The 27,690-nt window shown below is 38.1% G+C and overlaps 1 protein-coding gene across 1 annotated transcript in view; it reads right to left on the reverse strand.

Annotated features, from left to right (window-relative positions):
* The window catches only part of DNAH7 (dynein axonemal heavy chain 7), a 243,288-nt gene that overhangs the window by 78,025 nt on the left and 137,573 nt on the right, over window positions 1–27,690 (reverse strand). The window contains exons 38-45 of the mRNA XM_081242420.1: window positions 27,286–27,412; window positions 25,849–26,068; window positions 17,292–18,164; window positions 15,063–15,292; window positions 11,887–12,217; window positions 9,373–9,719; window positions 7,610–7,790; window positions 5,001–5,186 (exon numbers count right to left, since the gene is read on the reverse strand). Coding sequence (XP_081098546.1) covers window positions 5,001–5,186; window positions 7,610–7,790; window positions 9,373–9,719; window positions 11,887–12,217; window positions 15,063–15,292; window positions 17,292–18,164; window positions 25,849–26,068; window positions 27,286–27,412 — 2,495 coding nt within the window. The remainder of the gene's footprint in view (window positions 1–5,000; window positions 5,187–7,609; window positions 7,791–9,372; window positions 9,720–11,886; window positions 12,218–15,062; window positions 15,293–17,291; window positions 18,165–25,848; window positions 26,069–27,285; window positions 27,413–27,690) is intronic.

Here is a 27,690-nt window from a genome sequence, read left to right on the forward strand (position 1 = left end):
ACTGTTGTGGCCTGTCCCATTGCGAAGCACAGGCTCCGGACGCGCAGGCTCAGCGGCCATGGCTCACAGGTCTAGCTGCTCCTTGGCATGGGGGATCTTCCTGGACCGGGGCACAAACCCGTGTCCCCTGCATCGGCAGGCAGACTCTCAACCACTGCAGCACCAGGGAAGCCCTACACATTTTCTTTAAATTGTAAGTATCAGCACACCTTACTACAATATTGTGGTATAAAAGTAAATCCAATTTGAACCAGTAGGGGACACAGAAAACATTTGTGTCTGGCTCTCACATGTCCTGGGGGAGGAACCAGGGCAGGCTTATTAGGCACCAGTAAGGATCAGGGCACATACTGGAGTTTTGGATACCCCACCCGGGGCACAGTTTGCTAGGATGTTCAGGATCCAGAAGCGTACTTCAAGCTTAGGTTCACACTCAGAAAATCAGAAATCAAGGTCCAAATTGAGGTTATAGATCAAAGGGTTCATAAACAGTGAAAGACATGACTGGAGAGAAAATAGGTTAGAAAGGGACAAGGAGAAGGTGGATATATGTGGTGTTGATACCAGTCCATGGGCAAATGAGGATGCCTTGTGTGCCAAGTGGAGCTAGCTGAGAGGGCACGATGGGTACTACCATCTCCCTCGGGTTCCTGCTGAGTAGGTTGGACCAACATTCCCTTCGGTTTGCACATGAAAGGCTATGACAGTTTGGGGACAGCTGATGATTTTCGTGACCTCGATTAGCCGGTTACTCTGTAGAATGCCCCACGGCTGGTTCTGTGTGGTGTTCTCTCATGAGTCAATTTAGGTTATGCACCTTTGGCAGGAACATCACAGAAATAATACTGTGTTCTTCTCACTGCATCTCATCAGTGGCACATGATTTCAAATTGTCCATTTATGGATGATATTTTTATTTTGATTAAGGCATTGTCTGCCAGGCTTCTGTCTCCTAATTATATGATCTTAGGTATGATTAAAGCTTCCTTGGATGGTGGGCCATAACACAAAGACACTCCTATAGATGAGAGGCAGAACTCTTTGTTACTTACAGCTCCAAATGAGAGAAAGCTGATACACAGGAGGCTCCACCTGGACCCAGAGTAACAGCAAGGTGGAACTGTAGGGGGCCGTTTATAAACGTCAAGCAGAGTGGGGTGGAGTTAGCTAGGTTTCCAGGGCTTCCTGATGACTGGGTCTTTTGACTAGTTCCACAGGCACCAGGAAGAAGGGGCCGTCCTTGGGTGTTAGGTATATGGGGGCCTCTGGGAGTTGGATATGTGCCTATTGTAACCCAGGACTATTAGAGCCTGAAAAGGGAAATGGTTGGTGTGAGGGCTTAGCAAACTGCCCACAGAAGGGAATTCAGAGTTGTTAACCATGATTCAAAACTGAGTTAAGGGCTTCCCTGGTGGCGCAGTGGTCGAGAGTCCGCCTGCCGATACAGGGGACACGGGTTCGTGCCCTGGTCCGGGAAGATCCCACATGCCACAGAGCAGCTCAGCCCGTGAGCCATAGCTGCTGAGCCTGCACGTCCGGAGCCTGTGCTTCTCAACAGGAGAGGCCACAACAGTGAAAGGCCCGTGTACCACAAAAAACAAAAACAAAACTTGAGTTAAGACAGCACGCACATGAGTACTTAATGACTATCATCTGGGTTTTTACTTGGTTTGGTTGTTGGCACCAGGACAGCATTTCCAGTTTGATTCTGGCTCCTAGTACACAGTTCCTATGGACATGTTTTGATTTTTCGTTGGCCTGAAGACTTTTATGGGGAGGTCTGAAGGTTTTCTCAGATACAGCTTGATGCTGGTATGGGCATCGTAGCCAGTGATATGGGGAAGAAGTAGGGCAAATGAAAGCCATAGTTGCTGTGGAATGCTATCTATAGTTGACAGGTGTAGTATGTTATCACAGATAAACTCTGGCTTAGAAATTTAAGCGGCCAATTATACATCTGTAAGAGTGTAGCAGCAGAGAATAAGTGAAATGAACATGAGGGCCTCTGAACAAGCATCTCAAAATACAAGCCAAGGACCTTGGCTGGTAATCAGGTGGTAAGATAGTTGGTGGAAATGGAAAATTGACCACTAAGGGTGCCATCTTGGTGAAAGTAATTACCACCACCAAAGCAGTTTTGACTTTGATTACTGGTAGGAAAAGGTCTCTTAGAAAGTTCAAATTAATTCAACTCCAGGGCTTGTATGTCCTTACAGCTTTGTAGGATTTTGTTTTGGAGATAGGCATGGGCATTACAATCGAATACTGTGGGCCCAGTTATGCTAGGAGAATGGAAATTTTCTACGTTTTATCATGAGGAGTGCCAGAAACTCTACAAAGGGGTTGATGAATAACTGACAGCTACTCAGACTCAAGCTTAGAGGGAGGGGATCTACTTACTGCAGGCTCTTGGTATCCAGAGACTTTGATGTTAGGAAAAAAAACAAGATTGTTTTAAAGCCTTTTTGTCTTATTTGGGTTTCCCAGTAGCAGACTCTGACATGAAGATTTATCTGAAATGACTTATTAAGGAAGGGATACTAGGAGAAGCAGTATAACGACCAGGAAGAAGCCAGTAAAAGGTGAGGGATCAGCCAAAGTTCTGCACAGGTGGTTACACCTTACTCCTACAGGGTGTGTAAGTTATTCCTTGCATTTGTTCCAACCAGAGGAAGGGAGACAGACCTTCAGGCTCTCACCTCTTTCAGTCTTTCATTAAGGCCAGCCTCAGAGGGCAGTAAATTCCCAGCCAATTTTAGCTCTCCAAGCACTGCACAAAATGAGTTCTAAGAACCCAAGGGAAGTCTGCCAAAAAAGCCACAGGTGCTGGTTGTTGGACGTGAAAGCACAGGAAACCAGGTGGGGATCTGGGCAGAACACTGACGTTGCCACTATTACCCTTGTGCTTAGAATCGAATGGGAAACTTGATGGGGCATAAACTGCCAGCTGCCCTGACCCAGGAGAAATAGATAAAAGAGACGATTACAGAGCAGGATTCAGAGAATGAATTCAAAGGAAGGAACAATGACGTTAGAGATTAGTTAAGTAAAAGCCTAGGTTGCTACAGTAAAGCAAGGAAGGGATAAAATTGCCTTCAAGCCTTCTTAGATGGGACGGGATAAGGTGTCCTCTTGAATCAGGGGTGGGGACAGTGGACATGAGTTCACAGAAGGAGTTATGAGCTTTGCTTGGAGCTTGTGTCTAGTTTAGTGTTGCTTTGCTTCTGTCCATAAATTTCAAGGTCTCAGTTCAGGCCTCAATGCTTCCTTGAAGCATTTGTGCAGTGGTCTAACTGGCAACCCCCATTCTGGTGGAAGCAGGTGACTGGGGAGTCAAGCAAGATGCAGTGCTTTGGAAGGAGTCGTCAGAGAGGGCTGGGTTGGGAGGAGTGGCCCTGGCTGGTGACTTCCAGCATGGCACTGGAATGCTCAACAGGAGCCAGTGCAGACACCCGGGGGTATGTTGGAAACCAACAGAGGAGTGTAGGAGGCTCTGCAGGTACTACTTCCATCCTTCCATGTTGACATAGAAGAGTAGATGGGCTTCCCTGGTGGCGCAGTGGTTGAGAGTCCACCTGCCGATGCAGGGGACACAGGTTTGTGCCCCGGTCCAGGAAGATCCCACATGCCGTGGAGCGGCTGGGCCCGTGAGCCATGACCGCTGAGCCTGCGCGTCCGGAGCCTGTGCTCCGCAACAGGAGAGGCCACAACAGTGAGAAGCCCGCATACCGCAAAAAAAAGAAAAAAAAAGAAGAGTAGAAAGAGGGCTAAATTAGGATTCAGGTGACAACAAGTCTCATTTCTGCTCTGTCATTAACCAGCTGTGTGGTTCTGAGCAGTTTTCTTAATCTTTATAAGCCTCAGTCTCTGAAAATGTCGAGCAAACAAGTCTATGACTAGGTAAATAGTGTCATGTTAAAAGTTAATTATCTGAACTACAAGATGTCAATGCCATAACTGCAGACAGTCATTCAGACACAAATGAAGACAGAAAGCTAAGAAGAATATGAAAGTCATGCACAAGGACAAGGGCTACCAGAACCCAAAAGACTAAAGACAGAAGCATGATCAATGTGAGGATTTTAAACTAGTTTGGTTAAAAGCAAACAAGCAAACCAAAACAGTGGCCACCAAGAATCAACCCTACTTAAGCGAAAGCCCTGAATTCAAGTGAAGCTCAACTGAGACCACGGGCAAAGCGAATGCTTTGTGAAACTTGGTAAAGCCACACACAGAAGTGGGTTTTCATTTACTCCTTCTCTCCTCTGTTGACACCAGAAGCTATTGCCAAATGTTTCAAATTTCTCTCTTTATTTTCATTGCCTCTTCTCCTTTCAACTTTTCTAAATTTCTCCTCCTGCTTTGACAGGGCCATGTCCTGGGTTGTACTCCTAGAGAGAGCTGAAGAATGTGATGGGTCTCATTGAGAAAGGGACTGAACAGTGGAACAAAAATGCTGGGAGAAAAAGTAGGGGTTAGGAGTTGGATCGAGGAGGCAGAATCCGTCAAAGGGGTGGGAATTCGAAGCAGGGAACCTGGTATTTATTTTCTTAGGAAAGAAGCCACTTATCAATTGGGTTTTAGGTAGGTTCATCTTTTCCTCCCATAAAGTTTCAGTTTCTCAAGTCATTTGGAAATGATTTATTATTGAGATTCATAGAGAGTAGTTGACTAAACACCCTCCAGCCCCCCAATATATCCCGATACCTTTATACTTGTTTAAGAACTGAAATTTTATCATTAGAGCCTACCATTTCACATCACGTTCTAAAGTAGGTCTTTTTGTTTCTAAAACAATTAGAAGAGTATTTGATATAGCACTTTTTTGGCTACCAAGCTAATTTATTGAATAATTAAAATACACAACTAGAAATCACTTGAAAACATTTTTCTCCCTTGTACTTACCAAAAAATCCAAACAAACAAAAAACCCCAAGATTAATGTTGAGTGTAATGGGAGGGTCAGGAAGAGACCCTAGAGGTCGATGAGTACTCCCTACCTGTCGATAGTTAGATGTAAAGGCTCCGAGGTAAGCGACGACCCCTGAGGAAATGAGGATGTCCCCTGTCAGGTTGATGTACAGTTGCCCCAGCTCCAGAGCTGTTTGGCTCCAGCGAGTTTTCTCACCCCCAAGGCCTCCGATCAACTTTTCAGCTCGTTCTAGCTTTTTGCTACACAGGTCAACCTCAAAAATAAAAGTAAACTTTTATCAACATCTACAAGGAGAATAAGTTAAAAAATTATTTAAATTTCTGCAAGATTTTACCCTCAGGGATAAATTTTTACATTACAAACATGCCTGGAATTTATTCTTTTTAACACTCTAAAAGAAAAATGTGCAATATCTAACTATGAAGACCGGCAAGTCCATGACCTTTTAGAATATTTTTCATAATAAAATGTGTACTTTAATATAATTTGTGAAATTCATAACAGATATTTATCATATAATGCAAAGAATAGATCTATTAAAGGAAATGAGCTACAGTATGAGACACTGAAAGTTAATTAAGTAATAAAGGACATCCTCTTGCAAATATAGATGTTTCCCCTCCATTTTAATAATCTAAATGCATTTTATTTTAAATATTCTATGAACGTTTTCCCCTCATTTAACTTGTTGTTGATTTAATGATAATTTTAAAGGTTACATGTTTAAAAGTTTTAATAATTTATGCTTACTTACAAAGCACAATTTTCAAGTTGTTAAATTGTGTCAACCTACTCAGACACTTGCAATTAACCTTAAATTAGGACATCAATCAATAGCTGACAGTCTACTTTGTGCATAAGACTGTCAACCAAGTTTGATTATACATAATTAAGCAATGTTATTTTAAAAAAGAGGAAGGGTAATTATGAATATGGCAAACTTTGGGAAAAGCTATTTCAACCCATGCAATAGCAATATTTCAATAGAATACCTGAATTATTTTGATTAATTTTAAGTGACTTAGCATCATTATTCTTAGAAGATGACAAGATTAAGTAAAGGTTATCTTAAAGTTCAAAATGAAATAATTTACATGAACAGAGGAAGTAAATAATTGATAAAAGCAGAGACATTTAGATTATTTTGGAATAAGAATTTGGCTTATACTTTTTCTTATGCTATCAATATTTATATTAAATAAATGCTTTTAGATTAAAAGATATAAAACACTGTATCAGTTTATCTAAAGATAGGTTTAAAAAAAGCAGAAGGTATGAAATTGGTAATATTTTTGATACTTCCTAAATGAAAACCTTTCTCTCTTAATTTTCCCTCTTTAATATCTTTTGCTTCCTAGTTTCTTTCTTCACCCATTCTTCTTTCAACAATATTAAAATGTTGAATCAAGTCTTGGACTATAATAAAGTTGCCATCAGAAACCACCAAATAAAAATATTTTAGCGAAAATTTCTCTTCCAAAAGTAGATTTTTAATACACATATATGCATGCATTCAATTTACATTACCATAATTTTCCAACATTTTATTATGAAAAGTTATTTCAAACATACAACACAGTTGAAAAATGTTTACAGTGAGCAACCACATACCCATTTTTTAGTTACATTATTTAAACTAAAACTGATCACTTGGAACCCATGCCTAATAATAGGTCACATTTTTAAGATTAGCACAATATCACATATTGCACAAACATAGAATTTGTGCACATATCCTACAGAAAGTAGCAGTCTAGTACAGTGAGAAAGAGCATAGCTATTAGAGTCAGATTGCCTGGGTTTGGATCTTAGCTTAGAAGCTGCATTGACCATGAGTAAGTTGCTTAACTTTTCTGTGCTTTAGTTATTACAAAATGGTTCAAAAAGATTACCTCCCTCAGAAAGCTTTTGTGAGAATCAATGAGATAATATACATTGCTCTCAGAACAACAGTGTCTTGCATATTAGCACTCAATATATGTTAACTGTTATAAAATATTTTGACTTTTTTCTGGAACATAATCAGACTCTAGCAATTAATTTTTGCAAATGGTATCACTATATAAGAACAATGGTTTTAGTCTTAAAAACATTTTCAGTGGACACACTATGTATGGTTCTGGGTACTGAGTTCTAATCTCAGCTCTGCCATTAACTCTTTTTTTAAAAAAATAATTTTTATTGGAGTATAGTTGATTAACAATGTTGTGTTAGTTTCAGTTGTACAGCAAAGAAAATCAGTTATTAACTCTTATATAACCTAAGTCACTTAACATTTTGGTTCTCCATTTTCTCACTTATAATGAAGAATGATTTAAATAATCTAGCTCAATATTCTAGTAATCTACAACAGAGATTATTGACAATTTTTTTCTTTTTATGGGGGTAAAGAGCCAGAAGGTAAATATTTTAGGCTCTGTGGACCAAGAGGCAAAAATGAGGATATTATATAGGTACTTATATAATCATTTAATATATAATCATTTTAAAATGTCAAAACCATTATTAGCTTGTGGACTGTACAAAAACTGACAATGGTGGACTTGGCCTGTGGTCCACTGTTTGCCAACCACTGACCAGGAAGAAAACAGGATTGCTGTGTTTGTGCCAGCATGAACATCATTTTTATTTAGAATAATTGAGGATTTGCCCATATTTGTCTGTATTATCCTATACCTGGTTTTCCAAGTCAGCCTTCTTTTGTTTATTTAGTTCGAGTGTGTCCTGAAGCTTGGTCAGCTTGTCCTGAACTTCCCGAAGCACTGACTGCTTCTTTCTGAGACCATCCATGGCAATTTTAAGCTCCCCTTCAGCTGCAGCCAGTTTTATCTTTTTGGGAGCTACTATTTTTGCCACTCTGCCAAAAGTACAATTGGAAAATTAAATACATGTTTAATATTCTAGTGTGCTTTCCATCACTGAATTTACTTTTCTAATATCCTTACTAAAACACATCTTCATGTATAACCTACACAGATTTCTATATTCTATATTTCATTTAGGAATCAGTCAAACCTGATCTCAGCACATAAAACATGACTACTAAAATAGATATCAAATACACATAATGTTTTCAAATAAGTAATTTTTTTACCCAAAATAAAATATTGAGTTGTCACCAATGTCAATTTCAGTAATTTTGGAAAAGGAGAATAAGCATATACATGTAAAATAGAGCAGTGTTTGTGGAAACTAGCCTAATTTGTTAAGGCTTAATTATGATGAGAAGAAGGGTATTTTATTTACATCATTTTACTCTTTCATTTTTAAAATTTTTTTATTATTTTAAATAATTAAATGGATTAATCTAACTATTTTATTTTCATCTCAAAATAGTTAAAATGATTTTGTGTGTCCACCCACTTCCTCAGTTCTCCAACTCTTTTTTTTCTCTTCCAGTTTTATTAAATACATCTAAGAATGACACTCCTGTCTTTATATTGTACTTTTCTCAAATTTCAGAATATATCCCTAACTAAAACCAGCTATCTTATAAATATGTATGTTGGTAATAAAAGGGATTATGTAGGAAAAAGGATGGATCTAAATTCTCTTTTATCTGGAAAATGGAATTAAGTCATGTTATCTTTCTAAATAAATGATAAAACATTAAATTAAAATTTATCATTAACATAATATATCATGGTCCAAAATATACATAGCCTGTAATATATATGTACAATGATTCAAACTGTTTATGAGTTTGAAAGACATCCAGTAATAGTTCCTGTTTTGAAGAAATAACCAAAATTTTTTACTCTGTTTTATATATTAGTATTTCTCATACAATCATCAAAAATGGCTGTTTGTCTAAACAAAGAATATATGATAAGGGTGGTTTTCAAAATGTGGTCCAAGACATGTCCCCTCCCCTTCAGGGACTCCAAGAGGTCCTCCTTGTGCAACTAAACATCTGTGTGAGGCTGCATTTTCCTCATATACTTCAATCAAAACAATATATCCCACAACAGATTGAATGAAGTAGCAGATCTGAGAGTGCAGCTGTCTTCTATTAAAGCACATAGTAAAGAGATGTGCAAAAATATGAAACACCACCACTTTTCTCACAACTTTTTTTGAAAATGTGGATTAAAAAAAAAGTTACTTATGTAAACATGTGGAGTTTTTTATTGCTATTTAAAAATGAAGTAAATATTTTTTTTAATCCTCAGTTTTAATTTCTAATATGGTAGATAAAAAAGGTTTTGGGGTCTGCAATAAGTTTTAAGAATGTAAAGGGTTCCTGAGTCCAAAAAGTTGAAGTATCATTGTATTATACTATTTAGTTGGTATAGTCTTTCCTCCAGTAAATATGTCATATAACAGGCATTAGACAGGATTTTCTGAGGACCCTCTCACCTGTGTATCTCTTTATATTATTTAAATGGCCAACCTGAAAATAAAACACACCAGTTCATTTTCTTTTTGTTAGTACTTACTTGTCATACGAATCCATTGCTATGACCCATTTGCACAGACCTTCGGCTGCTGTTGAAGCATTTCTAATCTTTTCTGGAACAAAATCTGGATTTGGAATATAATTTTTTCTTATGATGTTCATGTAAGCTGGAGGAATATTGTCCTTGTCATATTCATGAAGTGACTGTAGAAACCGAATGTCACCAAGAAGTCTTTTGGCGGGACCCCAGAAATCCTCAATTTTTTTCCCTGAACCCGTTGGGTCAGGGATTTTGTCAGCTTTGATGCCTTTCAAGATGCATACAGCTTCCATAACAAGCTTGACACCAGCGGGAGGACTCTTCATGGATTTTACCACTGTAATGTCCTTGAAATAACAACATGCTATTATTAAAAAAGAATTGTTTACATGTGGCTTGTAATTGGTTCCTATTTTCAAACTAAGCCATAAGATAGAAACTCACTGTTCATTGGGTAGAAATGGTGAAAGTGATAGAATTGTGTCAAGAAGTGTTGAGAAGTTTATCCCAAAGGAAAAGTTACAAACAAAAAAGAGTAACGGGAAGATACCCTATATGAGATTACTATGACATGAAATCTACTTCAAAGACACATGACAGAGAGTTTGGCTGTCACAAAGTAAGAGTTTTGTTGCTTCTGAAAAGCTATAAAAGTCATAGATGCAAACAGAAAAACACAGAGAAATTATACATATGAATGTCTCCTATAAACAAACTATATATAGTTAGCTCCTGTAAACATTTTCCTTTATATTCCTCTATATCTTTTTCATATGTATATGCTATAAACCAGTGTATATGCTGTATTTTAACCAATGGAATCATAGTATACTTAACATACACGCTGTTTTAAAATCTGTTCTATTTCAATCACAATACATAGTGAACATCCACTCATGCTGGTAAACACTTACATCATTTTTAATGGCTGCATAGCCTTACAATGCATAGATAAGAACCATAATTCTAATACCCTATCTGTGCCTTTTTCTCTTTTTTACTATTACAATTGCCATATTGAATTAAAGTCTTAATGTCTTTTATTTTTTTAAAGCTTTTGACAAATATTGACAAACTGCCCTCCAGAAAGCAGAAGGGTGCCTGCTGTTTTACTACATACACCCTTAGCAACACTGGTAGGCATTCTGACAGGCCAAAGAAATTTTATTTTGATCTGTATTTCTTTAAATACAAATGAGGAATGATATGTTTATTGACATTTTGTATTCGTATGTTTACTGACTATTTGTATTCCCTCTTTTGTGAATTAGTATTTCTTTGTACCATTTACTATCTTATCTTAGAGCTTGTTATTGATTTGTAAGAGCTTTTCACATAGAAGCATATTAATATCTTGTTTACCATATAGTTGAAAAGTTTTTCCTCAGTATTTCTAAAGTTCTGTCCATGGTGTTTATATCAAACAAAATGTGTTGGTTTTTAGGTACTAAAATTCAGTACTTTAAAATTTTTTTATTATTTATGAAAAATACGAAAGAGCATATACATTACGAACAATATTGCTTAGTGTTTTTTTGTTCCTGATTTCTTATACCAAAGAAGTCCTAGTTTCTAGTTTACATTCCAAGATTATTAACATCTGACCTACATTTTCAACCATTTTTATAGTAATGTAACTGTTTATATTTAAATTTCAATCTGAAATCTATTTTGGAGTAAGGTGTGACAAAAGGATCTAACACTTTCTCCTTTACCCCACCCAAAAGTTTAGCCAAGATTCCCAACACTATTTATTTATTTATTTATTTATTATTTGCGGTACGTGGGCCTCTGACTGTTGTGGCCTCTCCCGTTGCAGAGCACAGGCTGCGGACGCGCAGGCTCAGTGGCCATGGCTCACGGGCCCAGCCGCTCCACGGCACATGGGATCTTCCCAGACCGGGGCACGAACCCGTGTCCCCTGCATCGTCAGGCGGACTCTCAACCACTGCGCCACCAGGGAAGCCCCACTATTTATTTTTTAAAATTCATCTTTATCTTTCTTAATTGAAATGTTCACTTTCACCCCTTAATTTTTAATAAATTTCAAAGCTTAGACATGTTATTATAAAATATGACACTATAAGCCATATTATGTATCACAAAAAACAACTGACAAACACTGACATAACACTTTATCATATATACTGTAAGGTATAGCCCAATTACAAGTGTCTAAATATGAAATAGGTGCACATAGCATCAAAATATGTACTTGGGTCTTATACCCGTTGATTAAAGTTGCTCTGCAAAATTCCTGAAATAACAGTTGTTGTATGGTTGTTTAGAACATTTGGAAGCTTGCTTCTTTTTCAAAATTGTCTTAGTCATGCATGTACATTTCTTTTTTTCCAGGTGAATGAGTGAATCTTTTTGCCAATTTGAAAATTATTTCAATTGCATTAAATGTGGAGACTAATTTGGAAAGACAGACTAGATTGTAGCCCACAATATTAAGTACTTTCTTAAGCTATGATGATGCGTCTCCTAGCAAGCCTGTGGCTGTGCTCTTACCTGTGCAGTGAGAGTGTCAAGGGCAGCTAGAGCTGACTCTAATATGGGCAAGGCCCCTGCCAGGTCTGCGTCACATTCATCTTTGATGGCTTTGGCAGCCATAGCTTGTTCATTTGCTATTGTTTCATCAGCTTTCACTATTTTTTCAGTTTTGGCAACTTCTACAGACTCCCTCTCAATGATCATCATCATTTCATCAACCTCTTTGCTAGCAACTTTTAATTGAGGATGTAGAGCCTCTAACTCGGATTGCATTGTGGCTACTTGAGATGCAGCAGAATCCAGTTTATCCAAACCCACTTCGTACCTCTTTTTCATTTTCATTACTTCACTGAAAGCAAAGATAAAACAAGGTTAGGTGTCAGGCTCTAGCTCCTCCTTCAAGGAAAAAAATTAGCTGTTCTTGAGCTTTTCAGGCTTTTTCAAGGCATAACTAAAGAAGTGGACCTACTGTATAGCATGGGGAACTATATTCAGTATCTTGTAAATAACCTATAATGGAAGAGAATCTGAAAAGTTATAAATATATATAACTTAATCACTTTGCTTAATACCTGAAACTGACACAACATTGTAAATCAGGTATACTTCAATTTAAAAAAAGTGGTTTGAAAGATTTTCACATATATTAACAATTTTGTAAAAAATATAAACTCTAGAACTTTGGATTGTGTGCAATTAAAAGTAGAGAGTATGTCTTGGGATTTTTTGTATTTCCAGTACCTGACACAATATCTAGGCATATAACAAATTCAAAAGATAAATACACTAAGTATAAGGCAAGGAACCTCCTATACCAAGATGAATGATGTGCCTCTACAATTAGTCACCTTGGGAAGTTTATTCCAACAACATTATTGTTCCTTAAAATCTTTTTATAATCAGTTATTTTAAATAGACTTCAGTGCCCAAAATATATTATTTTGAATGCTGCCAAATGTGGCATATAATTTTAAGATGTGTTAAGTATCTTGAAATAGGAATTTTTTAATTTAAGATAAAAGTGGCCAATAGAGAATAAAGCTCAACACTTTTTTGGTGCAAAATTATTATAAGGTAATAATAATTGATTCAAAATAATGTAATATTTTAACATACTTTAAATTTTTATCTGCATTCATATGTGTTCTAGAGATAATTATACATTATGAGTAGAGAAAACTCTCCATTATAATTTGTTTCAATTTAAATATTTGAGATGCCATAACGTCTCAAAGTAAAAGGTGACACATTTTAGAAATTCTCTTCAAAAAGTTGGTTGGAGTAGGTAATGAACCAACCTGATAACTGTCTAAAGGTGGAAGCGCACTCTTCAACTGAGTGCCTAACTGGCTTGAGCTGGAAAACTGAAAAGGCTGTCATAGGGGGAAAAAACATTACAAGTCAGGACATGCTACACTTTTGGCATTTGTGATTCCCTCCGAGCAAAACGTGTTACAGCAATGGAAACTGAGGAGACTGGATAGAGGATACCATATTATTTGTGAGTTTGGTTTCAGTGGAAACCGTGTGGAGCAAACACTGGAAAGGTCTCACTCCTGCCAACATGAAGCAGTTTCAGTGTGGTGGTTCATCCCATGTGATGCTTTGCTGGCTAAAACACTGGTTTCTTGGCAGGGAACTTGATAACTTGTTTTGAGGTTACAGTACTACCTGGCTATAAGGAGATCTAAAGACTTTAGCTATTAAGGGAAGAATAACTACAGGGTGGGAATTCTAGTTGAGGTAAAAGAGAACATTTTTAAAAAGAGGAAATTTGAAAGGCTAACAAGAATATCTAAAAATGCCTAGAAAACTATTATTTTCAACCTTTCTCTAAGTTTGTATCTCATTTTTATAATCTTTCTTCCAGTTAGGATGGCCTTAAATACTGTGAGCATATAATCAAACAGAAAGATGAGTGATACCCCCAAATTAATCAGACTCCCCAAGTGGTTTTGATCTCCCTGGATGGGAAAATATGGGGGGAGAAAAGCAAGATTCCATTAGGTTAAAGATCCTAAGATCTACATGGAACAAAATAATAAAATGACAGCCAAAGAAAGAGTAAAATTCAGCTAAGTCATGTAGCAGCCTTGGGTGGGACTTGCTAATTTCACTAGGTAGATGGGAAAAATGCCATTGGTATGATTCAACACGGGGTGTGTGCCATGATGAATAGGAAAGCTAAGACACTCCTGCTGTGGAAGGCATTACAAAAGTCACTATAAATACGGCTAAGGAGTTTCCCAGCAGTATCTAGGTAGCATCTTGGACAATACGAGAAAAGGTACTTCAGAATGCCTGAGATAGTGAGTTAGCCATAGGAAGAGTTAGAATGAACTATAGTTAATATGCAAAAACTAAACGTATTATTTTTTTGTCAAGGAATCTGTGCACATTTGGTGTTTTAAGTATTTTTTTAATATTTAAAAGAATTTGGTCTATTAGATGAACAGACCAGCCTTGTACTCCAATATAAGTTATGTAATTGATCAACAGAGCTAATTTGTGCTTTGAAGTAAAAAAATCTCATTAAGTTTTTAGACAATAGTCAAACACTGAAAAGAACTTAAGGCTTACCATATGTATAAGTTTAGCTTACTAGATTTTAGAAATTATTTAAGTACCTGGGAAAGTTTAGTTTGTTAAATCAGACTTCAAGAGGGAAATAAAAATATTAAAAATTACAAATGCAATATAAAAAATTGCTTAAATTCATATAAGTTTATTGATGTTTGTATTGATGTTTTGAAATAAGAGTTTACTTAAAGAAGGAAAGCTGGTTATGTATATTGAGTGGCTGTCTCTGGGTTTCAGCTGTTCAATAACTAAAGAGAAGGTTTATTTATTATCTAATTACTTATTAAAGAAAAATTACTCACTAGTGTTTACCCAATAGCATTATCAAAGTATCCTGGAGCCTTACCACAGCTCTGAGTGGCACACCTTCATTCCTTAAACAAATATGATTATGCATTTATCTTGTACTGGGCAATGCATCTGCACAAAAGAATAAGCCCTGTTCCCTATCCTAAAAATGTCTGTGGAGTAAATCATTTAATGATATAACAAAACTCACAGTATATACATATATGAAATAAGTCTCTACCACATCATTGCTATGTCATTTTTGTCCACACAAATGTTTTAAAAACCACCATGGCTTACTTTGAAATAAGAAATTTTGTTTTTACCTCCTTTTCTTTTCCAACAACAGTTTGAAGGTAGAAATTAATTCAAGATAAGAGGTAGGAGTCACATAATTGTATCTTTGAAGTTCAACATAGAAGGATGTCGATAAATCTACAGTAGAAGTGTGAAAGTTTTTACACAACTCAATACAGCCATCTCGTATTTCCTCTGACACTTCAATGTCTTCCAAGAAGCGGGAGGCAACTGCCTGTAGTGCATCTTCAGGCCAGGACTGAATTTAAGATAAATGCTTTAGCACATGATCCAATTTACTGACAGGAGTTTGCTATTACTGCGGTCCTTCACGGATGGTGGAAATGCAGGGGAAAACATGAGGGATGGGGTGGGACAGACACTCATGAGGAACTTCCCCCAAGTACTTGACCCCTTAGGACAGGGAGCCAGTAACTAATGCGTGCAATATTAACCCTTCATGGTTTGTTCAGGGGTTAGAGAAATTGGGCATGAGTATTGCAGGAGCAAGGAAGAGAAAAGGAACTAAATTTACAGAATGTCTATCTTTGTGTGCATTCTACTATTATTATCTCATTTAATTCTCCCAACAATTGTCTGAGGTAAATGTTACTATCCTTTCCCCTAAACTCCAGAATTAGATCAACAACTACCTCTTTGATTTCTCTTATAACCATCTCAAACTCAACAAGTCTACAACACGGTTCTTATCTCCCCCAAAATAGTTGTAGTCCTCCACAATTTAGTCAACATCTCCACCATACACCCAGTTGCTAAAGCCAGTCATCCTTGATCTCTCTCCTCTTCCTCAATCCTACATCTATCCCAAAAGCAAGTCCTATGGGCATCATCCCTAAAATACCTTCCAAATCTTTTCCATTCTTTCTATACCCACAACCATCATCGCAGTTCAACACTCTGTTACCATCTTCCTGGAATTTTCCAACAGTGTCCTAACTGGTCTCCCTGCTTCTGTGCTCTATGCAGCTGCCAGAGTGATCTTATCAAAGGCAAATTAGCTCTTTTCACACTCTCAATTTACAATCCTTCAAAGACTTCCCAGCACATTCAAAATAAAATCCGAAGCCCAACTTCTAAATCTCTACCTGATCTGGCGTTTCCCACCTTTCTGACCTCAGCTCTATGACCTCCCCCTCAGTTACTGTGCCCTTGTCACCCTGATTTTCTCTCACACTGTTCATTCCTTCTATGTAGCTCCTTGTCTTCACTAATTTATTCTCTTACCAGATCCTCTCAGAACTGGCACTTTTTGTCCTTCATCTTTCCTCGTAAAGGTCACTGATTCAGAAAACCTACATGCTACCCTGTATGATGAATTATTTTTCACTAATTTGCAAGTAGGTAAGCAAACTCAAGGAAAGCAGAAGCCTAGTCTAGTCTATTTCATTTTCCTATTCACCTCCAGCTTTAGGATAAGACCTGCTACAAAGCAAGAGTTCAATAAATATGTTTTTCGTGAAATAATTAATCTTAGCAGGAAATGGAGGAACAAAGGGGCTATGTAAATTCCCCAAGGTCAAAATTCTTATGTGTTAGATCTCACAGGATCTCTGCCACAGCTTGCAAACTTCCTACCCCACCCCCTTGTCTGCTCTGCACTTCCTGATACTGAAATTTACTAGAAAAAGTGGTCGCTGGGGCTTTCTTCCTTTTGACATCCTTTTGGGTTTGCTAATGGAAAGAGACTGGAAAAAAAAAAGAGGTAGAGGCATTTCTACCCCTCTTCTTTTCTAGCAGAAGCTGAGCTCTAGGTTTTGGGTTCCTGTTCCTATCAGACATTCTTACTTCCACTGCTCCAAGTTCCAGTACCACTTTTTCCTCCCTATTCCCTTTTTTACCCAGCTGTAGTAACATCTTCTTGCTACACTCCACCACTTCCTGCCTGACCATCCCTCTCAAGTTCCTTTAATCCTGCCTACACCTCTATGAACTGTCCCCTCATTCAACTTTCCTCAATGAGGCCTTCCAGGGTGCTCTCTGTTCCCTGTCAGGAACCTGACTGATACATAACTTTATCCTAAAACTTTCTACAATAAATTGATGTCAATGACTGTATACACTAGCAATAAGAAGTTTTTCTATTATAATGATTTTTGAATTATAATTTCATAAAATACATTATTATTGATCAGGAAATTCTGCTAAGCTACAATTTGGTGGGGGGCTCTAAAATAAGTCATGATCATGATGGAGATTCAAAATTTCTAGAAGTCTATCTAAAATTTACATGACAATACCTGAAACCAGTCAATGGTACAGCAGTTAACAAGAGCAGGGAACTTTCTCAGACGAATCCGAAATGCATCTCCAATGGGACTCATGGCAAGGACAACATGCAGTTGGTTGCGGCAGCGATCAATAAACATGTTGAAAAGAGCTATGGGGCTTCCATCAGTTTGTTTGGTTTTATCCCGTTGGCGATCTAAATGACGCATCTTATCACATATCTCCTGCTTCTCATCCAATGCAAAGAGATTCGGAACCTCCCCAGCATTTAGTAGATTGTTGATATCTTCTAGAAATGACTCCTTTTTAATCTGAGTATCTGTAAACAAGAAGACACCCTGCATCTCCCCTTCTGCACATTTCCTTAAGATCACTTTTAAGTCTTCATGCCACTCAGAATTACCATAGCCCTTGGAGATTTCAACCTGGAAAACTGAAGAATCAGCCATGTGGGCAGCTAATCTGGTGACAGACTGCCTTCCACTCCCTCCAACACCAACCAGAAGAGCATGGCTGCGAGGCTGCTTCAGGATCCTGGAAATTCGGCTGATGTGCTCTATGGCAAATCGGAATAAGACAAGGTTCAGGGTTTTTTTGCTCATATTGTTGTATTCTTCTAGGTGAGCTTCTACTATCACCCGGAGAGCATCTACATCTGCAACTTCTCTGTAGTTGGTATCCTCTCTCTTGGGATCATGGAAATCACAAAACATTAAGCTGTGTAAGTCATCTTCTTCCACCAGTCCATCATTATCAAAATCCAAACTTTGAAAAAGCTCATGAAAATTTTCATGCATATATTTTTTCAAGATTTCTTGAATGTAGCTGATCAGCCAACTTCTGTCTGCATTATCCAGAAGGCGATCGTAATACACTCTAAGCACCTGTATAATAATTAAAAAGCAGCTTTAAGAACTGACTTCTCTTTTTAGTTTCATTTCTGTGCTAATCTCAAGTAATACAAAAAGTGCTCTCAAGAAATTTCTATGGGCTTTATTAAAAGCATATCCAGGGCTTCCCTGGTGGCGCAGTGGTTGAGAGTCCGCCTGCCGATGCAGGGGACACAGGTTCGCGCCCCGGTCTGGGAGGATCCCACATGCCGCGGAGCGGCTGGGCCCGTGAGCCATGGCCGCTGAGCCTGCGTGTCTGGAGGCTGTGCTCCGCAACGGGAGAGGCCCCAACAGTGAGAGGCCCGCGTACCGCAAAAAAAAAAAAAAAAAAAAAAAAAAGCATATCCAAACGAGGACTGGCTCATAATAATATTCACTTTAAATATTAATTTTAACCATATATATTTGGAATAATACACAGTTACACTGTTATCAATAAATAAAGGTAAATTGGGGGAACTGAAGTAGATTATAGATATGCAAAGAGCATTAAGGACTAGAGAAGAGAAAAAAGAGACTAGAGAAGGTAAGTGACCGCATTTGCTGCTCACTCAGACATAGATAACAGAGCTGGGCACTGGTATCTAGGGTTTTGCAACTCCCTTGAAGTGATCTTTTCCTTTTCTCAGCCAGATAACATCTTGAAAATTGTTGTCAAATCAATAGATTTTTTTTTATAAAAGTACATTTTCTACATAAAGAGGGAATGTCTTAGGTGGAAGGCAAATTTGTCTTAGTTTTGTTGTAAGTAATTGCAGAGGGCAATCTACTAAAATAAATCTCTGCTTATCTGCACATGTTGTGGGACTGCAAAAAGTAGTTAATCAGGCTTGCTACATAAAATAACTATTTCCTCAGAGTTGTATGAATGTCCCTTGGTTGCAGTCTGTTTTGGACTGAACTATGTTCCCCTGCATATTCATATGTTGAAGTCCTAACCCCCTTAATGTGACTGTATTTGGAGAGAGGTCCGTTAAGAAGGTAATTAAGGTTAAATGAGCTCATATGGGTGGAGTCCTAATCCTAACGCACTGCTGTCCTTACAAGGAAAGGAAGCGACACCAGAGCTCTCGCTCTTTCCCTGCAGGCACATAGAAGAAAGGCCGTGTGAGGACATAGGGAGGGCCTCTGTGAGCCAGGAAGAGAGACTTCACCAGAAACCCACACTGACGGCAACTTGATTTTGTATTTTTGGCGTCCAGAGGTATGAGAAAATAAATTTCTGTTGTCACTCAGTCTGTGGCATTTTTGTTATGGCAGCACTAGTAGACTAATAAACACGATAAGAAGTAATGCATTAAACTTTCTAACATTAAACCTGTCTGCATCAGCTTCTTCACCTTATAAAATGGAAGTAATAATACCTGCCTTACAAATCTCACACATGCATGGCAAAAATGAAATGACAACAAATGTGAAAACACTACAGAACTGAGAAATGTAATTATTACAAACTGCCTTGGAATCAGCCTAATTGTGTTCAAGAGTAATGATTTTATGATTCCTTTCCTTCTGCTAACTTTGGGTTTTTTTAAGCTCAAAATGGATTAAAGACCTAAATGTAAGGCCAGAAACTATCAAACTCTTAGAGAAAAACATAGGCAGAACACTCTATGACATAAATCACAGCAAGATCCTTTTTGACCCACCTCCTAGAGAAATGGAAATAAAAACAAAAATAAACAAATGGGATCTAATTAAACTTCAAAGCTTTTGCACAGTAAAGGAAACCATAAACAAGACCAAAAGACAACCCTCAGAATGGGAGAAAATATTTGCAAATGAAGCAACTGACAAAGGATTAATCTCCAACATTTACAAGCAGCTCATGCAGCTCAATATCAAAAAAACAAACAACCCAATCCAAAAATGGGCAGAAGATCTAAATAGACATTTCTCCAAAGAAGATATACAGATTGCCAAGAAACACATGAAAGTGTGCTCAACATCACTAATCATTAGAGAAATGCAAATCAAAACTGCAATGAGGTATCACCTCACACCAGTCACAATGGCCATCATCAAAAAATCTACAAACAGTAAATGCTGAAGAGGGTGTGGAGAAAAGGAAACCCTCTTGCACTGTTGGTGTGAATGTAAATTGATACAGCCACTATGGAGAACAGTATGGAGGTTCCTCAAAAAACTAAAAATAGAACTATAAGATGACCCAGCAATCCCACTCCTGGGCATATACCCTGAGAAAACCATAATTCAAAAAGGGTCATGTACCATAATTTTCACTGCAACTCTGTTTACAGTAGGCAGGACATGGAAGCAACCTAGGTGTCCATCATCGGATGAATGGATAAAGAAGATGTGGCACATACATACAATAGAATATTACTCAGCCATAAAAAGAAACGAAATTGAGTTATTTGTAGTGAGGTGGATGGACCTAGAGTCTGTCACACAGAGTGAAGTAAGTCAGAAAGAGAAAGACAAATACCGTATGCTAACACATATATATGGAATCTAAGAAGAAAAAATGTCATGAAGAACCTAGGGGTAAGACGGGAATAAAGACACAGACCTACTAGAGAATGGACTTGAGGACATGGGGAGGGGGAAGGGTAAGCTGTGACAAAGTGAGAGAGTGGCATGGACATATATACACTACCAAATGTAAAATAGATAGCTAGTGGGAAGCAGCCGCATAGCACAGGGAGATCAGCTCGGTGCTGTGTGACCACCTAGAGGGGTGGGATAGGGAGGAGGGGAGGAAGGGAGACGCAAGAGGGAAGAGATATGGGAACATATGTATATGTATAACTGATTCACTTTGTTATAAAGCAGAAACTAACACACTATTGTAAAGCAATTATACTCCAATAAAGATGTAAAAAAAAAAAGAGTAATGATTTTAGTGTTTTCACTGTTGTCTGGTTGACATAGTAGTGTCATCCTTTTTTCTAACAGTAGTAGCTACACAAATGGTATGACTAAAGCCTCCCACTTACTCCCCCACCCCCCCAGTTCATAAGCTATTCCTCTATGGGACAATTGAGTTTCCCAACATATGACAATAGTCACTTTCTCGGATTGAGATACCGAAGACCTCCTCCTTCTCATGAGAAAAAGGAATCTAAGACAACCTCACATATTGGGCATCAGTGTCTAAGTATGAATTAAGTATATTATTATCTAGCTGCAATTTAGCAAGAACCTAAGGCAGTGTTTCTCAGAGACTGTCAACACAAATGAATCTAGGGCCCCACTCTGGACCTGTTGGCTTAAAAGTTTTGAGGATGGCGACTGGGAAGATCTTTTTGTTTTTCTTTTTAAAAATTTCCTTACACGAGGTACAAAAATCTTAAGTGTACACATCCAGGAATTTTTACACATATTTACACCCAGGTGACCACCACCAAGATCAAGATATAGAACATTCTCAATACCTTAGCAAGCTCCCTCACTCTCACGTCTGCTGATATCTGCCCTCCTCTCTTCCGTACAGGGGACTATTATTCCATTGCCACCCCTTATATTTTTTAAAGTTGACACAAAAAATTTTCCATTATAAATCTAAATCTTTGCAGGGAAAGTAATTTCTGGCATATTTATATTGTATTTGTGCTTTGAATTCATTTGCCTCAAAGTCTTGATTACAAATTGCTTTAATTGGTACATAATTTACACATCATAAAATTCACTCTTTTAAAGCATACGATTCAATGGTTTTTGTAGAACAGTCACATAGTTATGCAGTTATCACCACCATTTAATTCTAGATCTTTCTCATCACCCCAAAAAGAGACCCTGTACCCATTAGCAGTCACTTATTATTATCCTCACCCCATATGCCGCCACAGCCCCTGGCAACCAGTAATCTCCTTTCTGTCACTATGGATTTGCTTATTCTGGACATTTCATATAAATGAGAAAATATTATAGGTGGCGTTTTGTGTCTAGCTTCTTTCACTTAGTGTAACGTTTTCTAGGTTTATCCATGTTGTAGCGTGTATCAGTATTTCTTTTTACGGCTGAATAGAGTTGCACTGTGTGTATATAAACACACACACACACACATTTTGTTTGTCTATTCATCAGCTAATGTATATTTGAGTTGTTTCCACTTTTGGCTATTATGAATACTTCTGCTAACACTCATGTACGAGTTTTTGTGTGCACCTATGTTTTCACTTCTCTTGGGTATATAGCTAGACGTGGAATTTCTGGGTCATATGGCAACTCTATGTTTAACATTTTGAGGAACTACCAAACTGTTTTCCAAAGCAGCTGCACCATATAACATTCCCACAAGCGATGTTATTATCCAGTTTTGCTTTTTTTTTTTTTTAAATTACAGCCATCCTATTGGGTGTTGGGGGTACTTCACTGTGATCTTGATTTGTATTTCCCTAATTACTAGTGATGTTAAACATTGTTTCATGTACCTATTGGCCATTTGTATAACGTCTTTGGAGAAATGTCTATTCAAATCCTCTCTCCACTTCTAAATTAGGTTATTTGTCTTTCACTATTGCTTTGTCATAGTTCTTTATGTATTCTGGATATTAGACGCTCATCAGATACATGATTTGCAAATATTTTCTTCCATTCTACGGGTTGCCTTTTCACTTTCTAGATAGTGTCTTTTGAAACATGAAAATTTTTAACTTTGATGCAACCCAATTTAGCTATGTTTTCTTGGGTTGCTTGTGCTGAGTATCTATATTTAACAAGCAAACCAGATGTTAGGCAACTAACGATTGAGAGCAATGCAGAAGCCAAAGGGAATGCAAAGTAGTAAGTCAGTTTCATATCTCAAAAATCATGTAGTGCAATTATATTGGGTTGTTTAGTTTGGTAAAATTGCGTGGAGAGGAAACAGTCACCTAAAGTAGTGAAATCTTTTTGAGTAAATAGAAATAAAGCACAAGTTAAGAGTGTTAAGCTCAATCACTTCATATTGTTTGAGATGGTGAGAACAGTGTGCCTAGCACTGTGGATGAATCAGTGAGGGAAAAAAGTCCTCTGCCCTCAGGAGCCGGCAGGCCACCTGTGGGAGATGGACAACAAACATAACAAGTGCACTGTACAGCAGGTTAGAAGGTGATACATGCTATGGAACTGCTACGGAAAGAAGAAGAACAGAGCAAGTCAAGCAAGACTGGAACTGCTAGTGGGATGTGAGGTTGCAGCACTAATTAGGGTGGTCGTTGTGCCTCGCAGAGAAGGAGAGATTTGATCAAAGGAAGCAGGGAGCCAGCCCAGAGGGTCAATACCTAGGGGAGAGCATTCCAGGCAGAAAAAAGCCAGGAGGCCTGTGTTGTGGGTGAACAAAGGTGAGAGCAGGAGGTAACCTGAAAAAACTGGGGAAAGGTACACATACAAGGTCCTATGGACTGCTGGACTTTTATTCCAAATTCCTCCCCACAAAGTCAGGTGCCATTTCAAGGTTGTGAGCCAAGGACTTAAACTCATGACACTATATGAATATGAAGTAATCACTAAAAATGAAGAGTTATTATATTATGAACCCTATTAAGTGCCCAAAGAGCTCAACAGCCATTGTCAAAACTCAGTAATCTGACATCTGAGGCAGGACAGAATCTGAAAAAGTCTAAAAAGTTTAACTGTACATACCACAAATATACAACAGCAAATAGGAACTGCTCTCATGATTGGAAGAAAGCAAAGCATTATAATCTCACGTGACGAAGCATGTTATGGATAGTAAGATGCCTTCTTTCTTCCCTTTATGCACTCATTTGATAATATTTCTTGAGTGCTTGTCATGTATCAGGCATTGCGGAAAGCAGTGAATAAATAAAGCTGCTGTTGTCATAAAGTGTCTGTTCTAGTAGAGACAATAAGTAAGCAAAAATATGGATGGGGTCAAGTGACACTCAGTGTTATGAAGAATAAAGCGAGACAAGGGATAAAGAGCTATAGCGTGTAGAGTTGGTCTAAGACGAGCCTCTATGGTAAGGTTATATTTGAGCTGAGATCTTAAGGAGGTAAGCGGGCAAGCCGTGTGGATAATGGGAGGAGTGTCCTAGGTAGAAGGAATATCAAGGGCAAAGTTCCCGAGGTGGAGAATACGAGATGCTTCCTAGAGGAAGATTTGGCCCGTGACCAAATGCTGTCTTAAGTAATGTTCTCCTTCAGTGAAGTCAGTGACATCCTCCCCTCTCTCCACTCTCCCTCTATACCTTTCAGCACATTTCTGTCACCCACGTGGCCTACCAGGCTGACAGCCTGTGTTCATGTCCCAGAATATGGATCCCACTCAGGCAATTAAGTGACCTACAGTGGAATCTGCAGATCATACTTTTCCAAAGAGTCACTTTTAGGGACCTTGCTGTGGCCGAAATTTCTGAGTGGAATGGACCTTCACTTGGGCATATATTTGAATGTGTGAGGATATAGAAATTCAAACTGTAGATCTAAAAAGCCTACAAAGATCGAATTTTGTAAAGCCTTTTTGAAATTTATGTCTCTGTTACACATGGTTTTAACATAGCAGTACATTTCCATTTTCTAGATTTCCTAACTACATTAATTAAAATTAAAATAACCATATTAGTTATATATTAAAAAGAGAAAATTTTCCTCCCACTTTCCCATATTCTTTGCCTATTTTAAAAATATTAAACTTTTTTTTTTTTTTGGCTGCATTGGGTCTTCATTGCTATGCGCGGGCTTTCTCTAGCTGGGGCGAGCGGGGGCTACTCTTGGTTGCAGTGCACGGTCTTCTCATTGTGGTGTTTTCTCTTGTTGCGGAGCACAGGCTCTAGGCATGTGGGCTTCAGTAGCTGCAGCACGCAGGCTCAGTAGTTGTGGCTCACGGGCTTAGTTGATCCACGGCATGTGGGATTGCCCTGAACCAGGGCTCGAACCCATGTCCCCTGAATTGGCAGGTGGATTCTTAACCACTGTGCCACCAGGGAAGTCCCTGAACTATTATTTTTTGATGTATTATTTTTTGTATTCTCTTTTCTCTCTCTCCTGCCCTTCGTCTACAAGTTTTTACAAGAAAATGTTCACCCATGTATCTCTTCCCAAAGAGAGATATATTTTTATATAATTTCTATGCTCTCAAATCTAGTTTACTCTGTAGTTCCTTTGGCATCTAATATCACTACAAGTAAGTAATGAACATAAATACTTTCACTTCTAATGAAAACAAAAGTGTTCCATCTCAAAATTATTTGAAGTCAAATTAACAAGGATTAAGTCACTGAAAGGAGACCAAGGGCTTCCCTGGTGGCACAGTGCTTGAGAGTCCGCCTGCCGATGCAGGGGACACGGGTTCGTGCCCCGGTCTGGGAAGATCCCACATGCCGTGGAGCGGCTGGGCCTGTGAGCCATGGCCGCTGAGCCTGCGCGTCCAGAGCCTGTGCTCCACAGCGGGAGAGGCCACAACAGTGAGAGGCCCACGTACCACAAAAAAAAAAAAAAAAAAAAAAAAAGAGAGACCAAGAATGATACCTACTTTGAAATAGCCTATAAATCAACAGAAATTCCTGAAAATGAGAGATTAGGCATCTTAAATGTCATAAAACATATTAGCGTAAATTATTTTTAGAAATTATCTTGACCATTGGCTTTCAGAATGTCGAATAGTGGAATCCATTTATTTAAATTGCTGAATACTTCTTTTTACGCAGTTGTTGGCATGGTAAAATCTTTGTTTCCTGCCTCATCATATATCAGTAACATAGAGATTTACCTCATGAACCCAAAGACGTTTAAGCACTTCTTTGGTTTCTGCTGTTTCTGGTCTTGACAAACACACACCCTGAATGACACGGGAGAAATCTCGGAGGTTGAACAGGTAGTGAGATTTGGCTGGAGTAGGCAAGAGATTCTTCATTGCTTCTTTATACAGAGTCATCGTACCATTTACAATTTGTGTGGTCAAATCTAGAAAACTGTCTGGAAATTTATAACTTAAAAAAGATTTTTAAGTAAAAAGAAAGAAAAATGTTAGTAAATACAGAATTATGATACATAAATGATATTTAGTATGACTAGCATGAATTTTTTCTTACGATTAAATCAATTGATTTTGTTTATAAAATTACCATTTCTTGATATAATAATAGAATTTTTACTTCTTTTAAAGCTACTTTCCATTCATTATTTTATTTTATGTTCAAAGGAACTCCATGAGTAAGCAGGACGAATTTAATGAACTTAAGACTACTGACAGAAAAGCCAGCCAAGGAACCCATATTATGTAACTTAAACCCAGCATCCACTAAACGATGCTTCCTAACCTCTTTCACCCCCTGGGCATTCTTAATTGCATAGCAATAGAATCCCTGAAGAACACGGGTGAAATGGGTATTTTCAGAGAAAGGGAAGGGAGAAAATAAAAACAGAAAAAAATAAGGAAAAGGGAACAGGAAAAGGAGAGTAAAAAGAAAGTGAAATGAACAATGAGCCAGGATTTTTTTTTAAGGGCAAAAGGAATGATTAGGGTAGACAGAACATGGGGAAAGAATATCCATTTGAAAAAATTGGCTCTATTTCACTTCTGGCTTGACAAGGAGTCCTCCATCATCACTGGATAGGGCAAGGAATGGCAATTTCCTGAGAACAGTGTCCACATCTGGAAGCCAAGATTTCCACTGCTCAGGTCCACTTGGCTCCCCGACCTCCAAGTATCTTGTGGAGAAGTGTTGAGTGTCCAGAGCTAGGGAGCAACATTTCCCCAGGGTACAGGCTCCAAGGTTATACTCAAACCTGGACATGGACACCTCTGGGGAACTCAAGAGTTTTACTGCTGGGTGTCAAAGTCACAGGATAAACCTGGCAATCTTTCCAGCATTAGTTGAACTATGTGGCAAAAATCCAAAATATTGATCATTCCAACATGGACATATTATACAGCATGAGGTAAAATGTGTATGGATTTTTAGGTTAAAATCCAAGACTTCAGAAAAATAAAGGAAAAAGAGAAAGATACTGCAGTCCCTTTGTGTTATGTTCCCATACCTGGAGATGGGGGTAAAGGAGGGAAGCAATGTTACCTGTTATCTTCTTCCGTGTCTAAAGGTGCTTTCATGGAAAAGTCTGAGAAGCATTACTTTTACTAACATGTTCCCCAAAGATTTTACAACCCCCACCCAGTGAAAAAACAAACACAGCTTCAATTACCTACCAGGTTTTTAAATGCCAGGTTAAGATTCTAGAGAAGATTGTAAACATGGATCTATCACTAAATTCATTGATTGTTATAATATTGAAATGCCGCATGTATCGAGGAGTTACTGGATTTCGACCACCACCTAAATATTAAAAAGGATAACTCTTAACAGTGTTATTCGTATATACCAGAGTATTTTCTCTACACTTTACAGCATAAAACAATGCACAAGATGGACAAATTCACAGCACACAGAGAAGAATAATCGATTATTTGGATAACCTTGACCTCAAAACAGTTTTCTCCTCAACCTCAAGGTGTTGTTTTCTAGTTCAATGATCTGAATAAGTTCAACTAATTAGATATAATCTTGGTCAGGTCTATTTACCAAAGGAAATTCGACCAGACAGAAAGAACCAG

Source organism: Mesoplodon bidens, assembly GCF_964165515.1.
Source record: "Mesoplodon bidens genome assembly, chromosome: 8".
Taxonomy (NCBI): Eukaryota; Metazoa; Chordata; class Mammalia; order Artiodactyla; family Ziphiidae; genus Mesoplodon; species Mesoplodon bidens.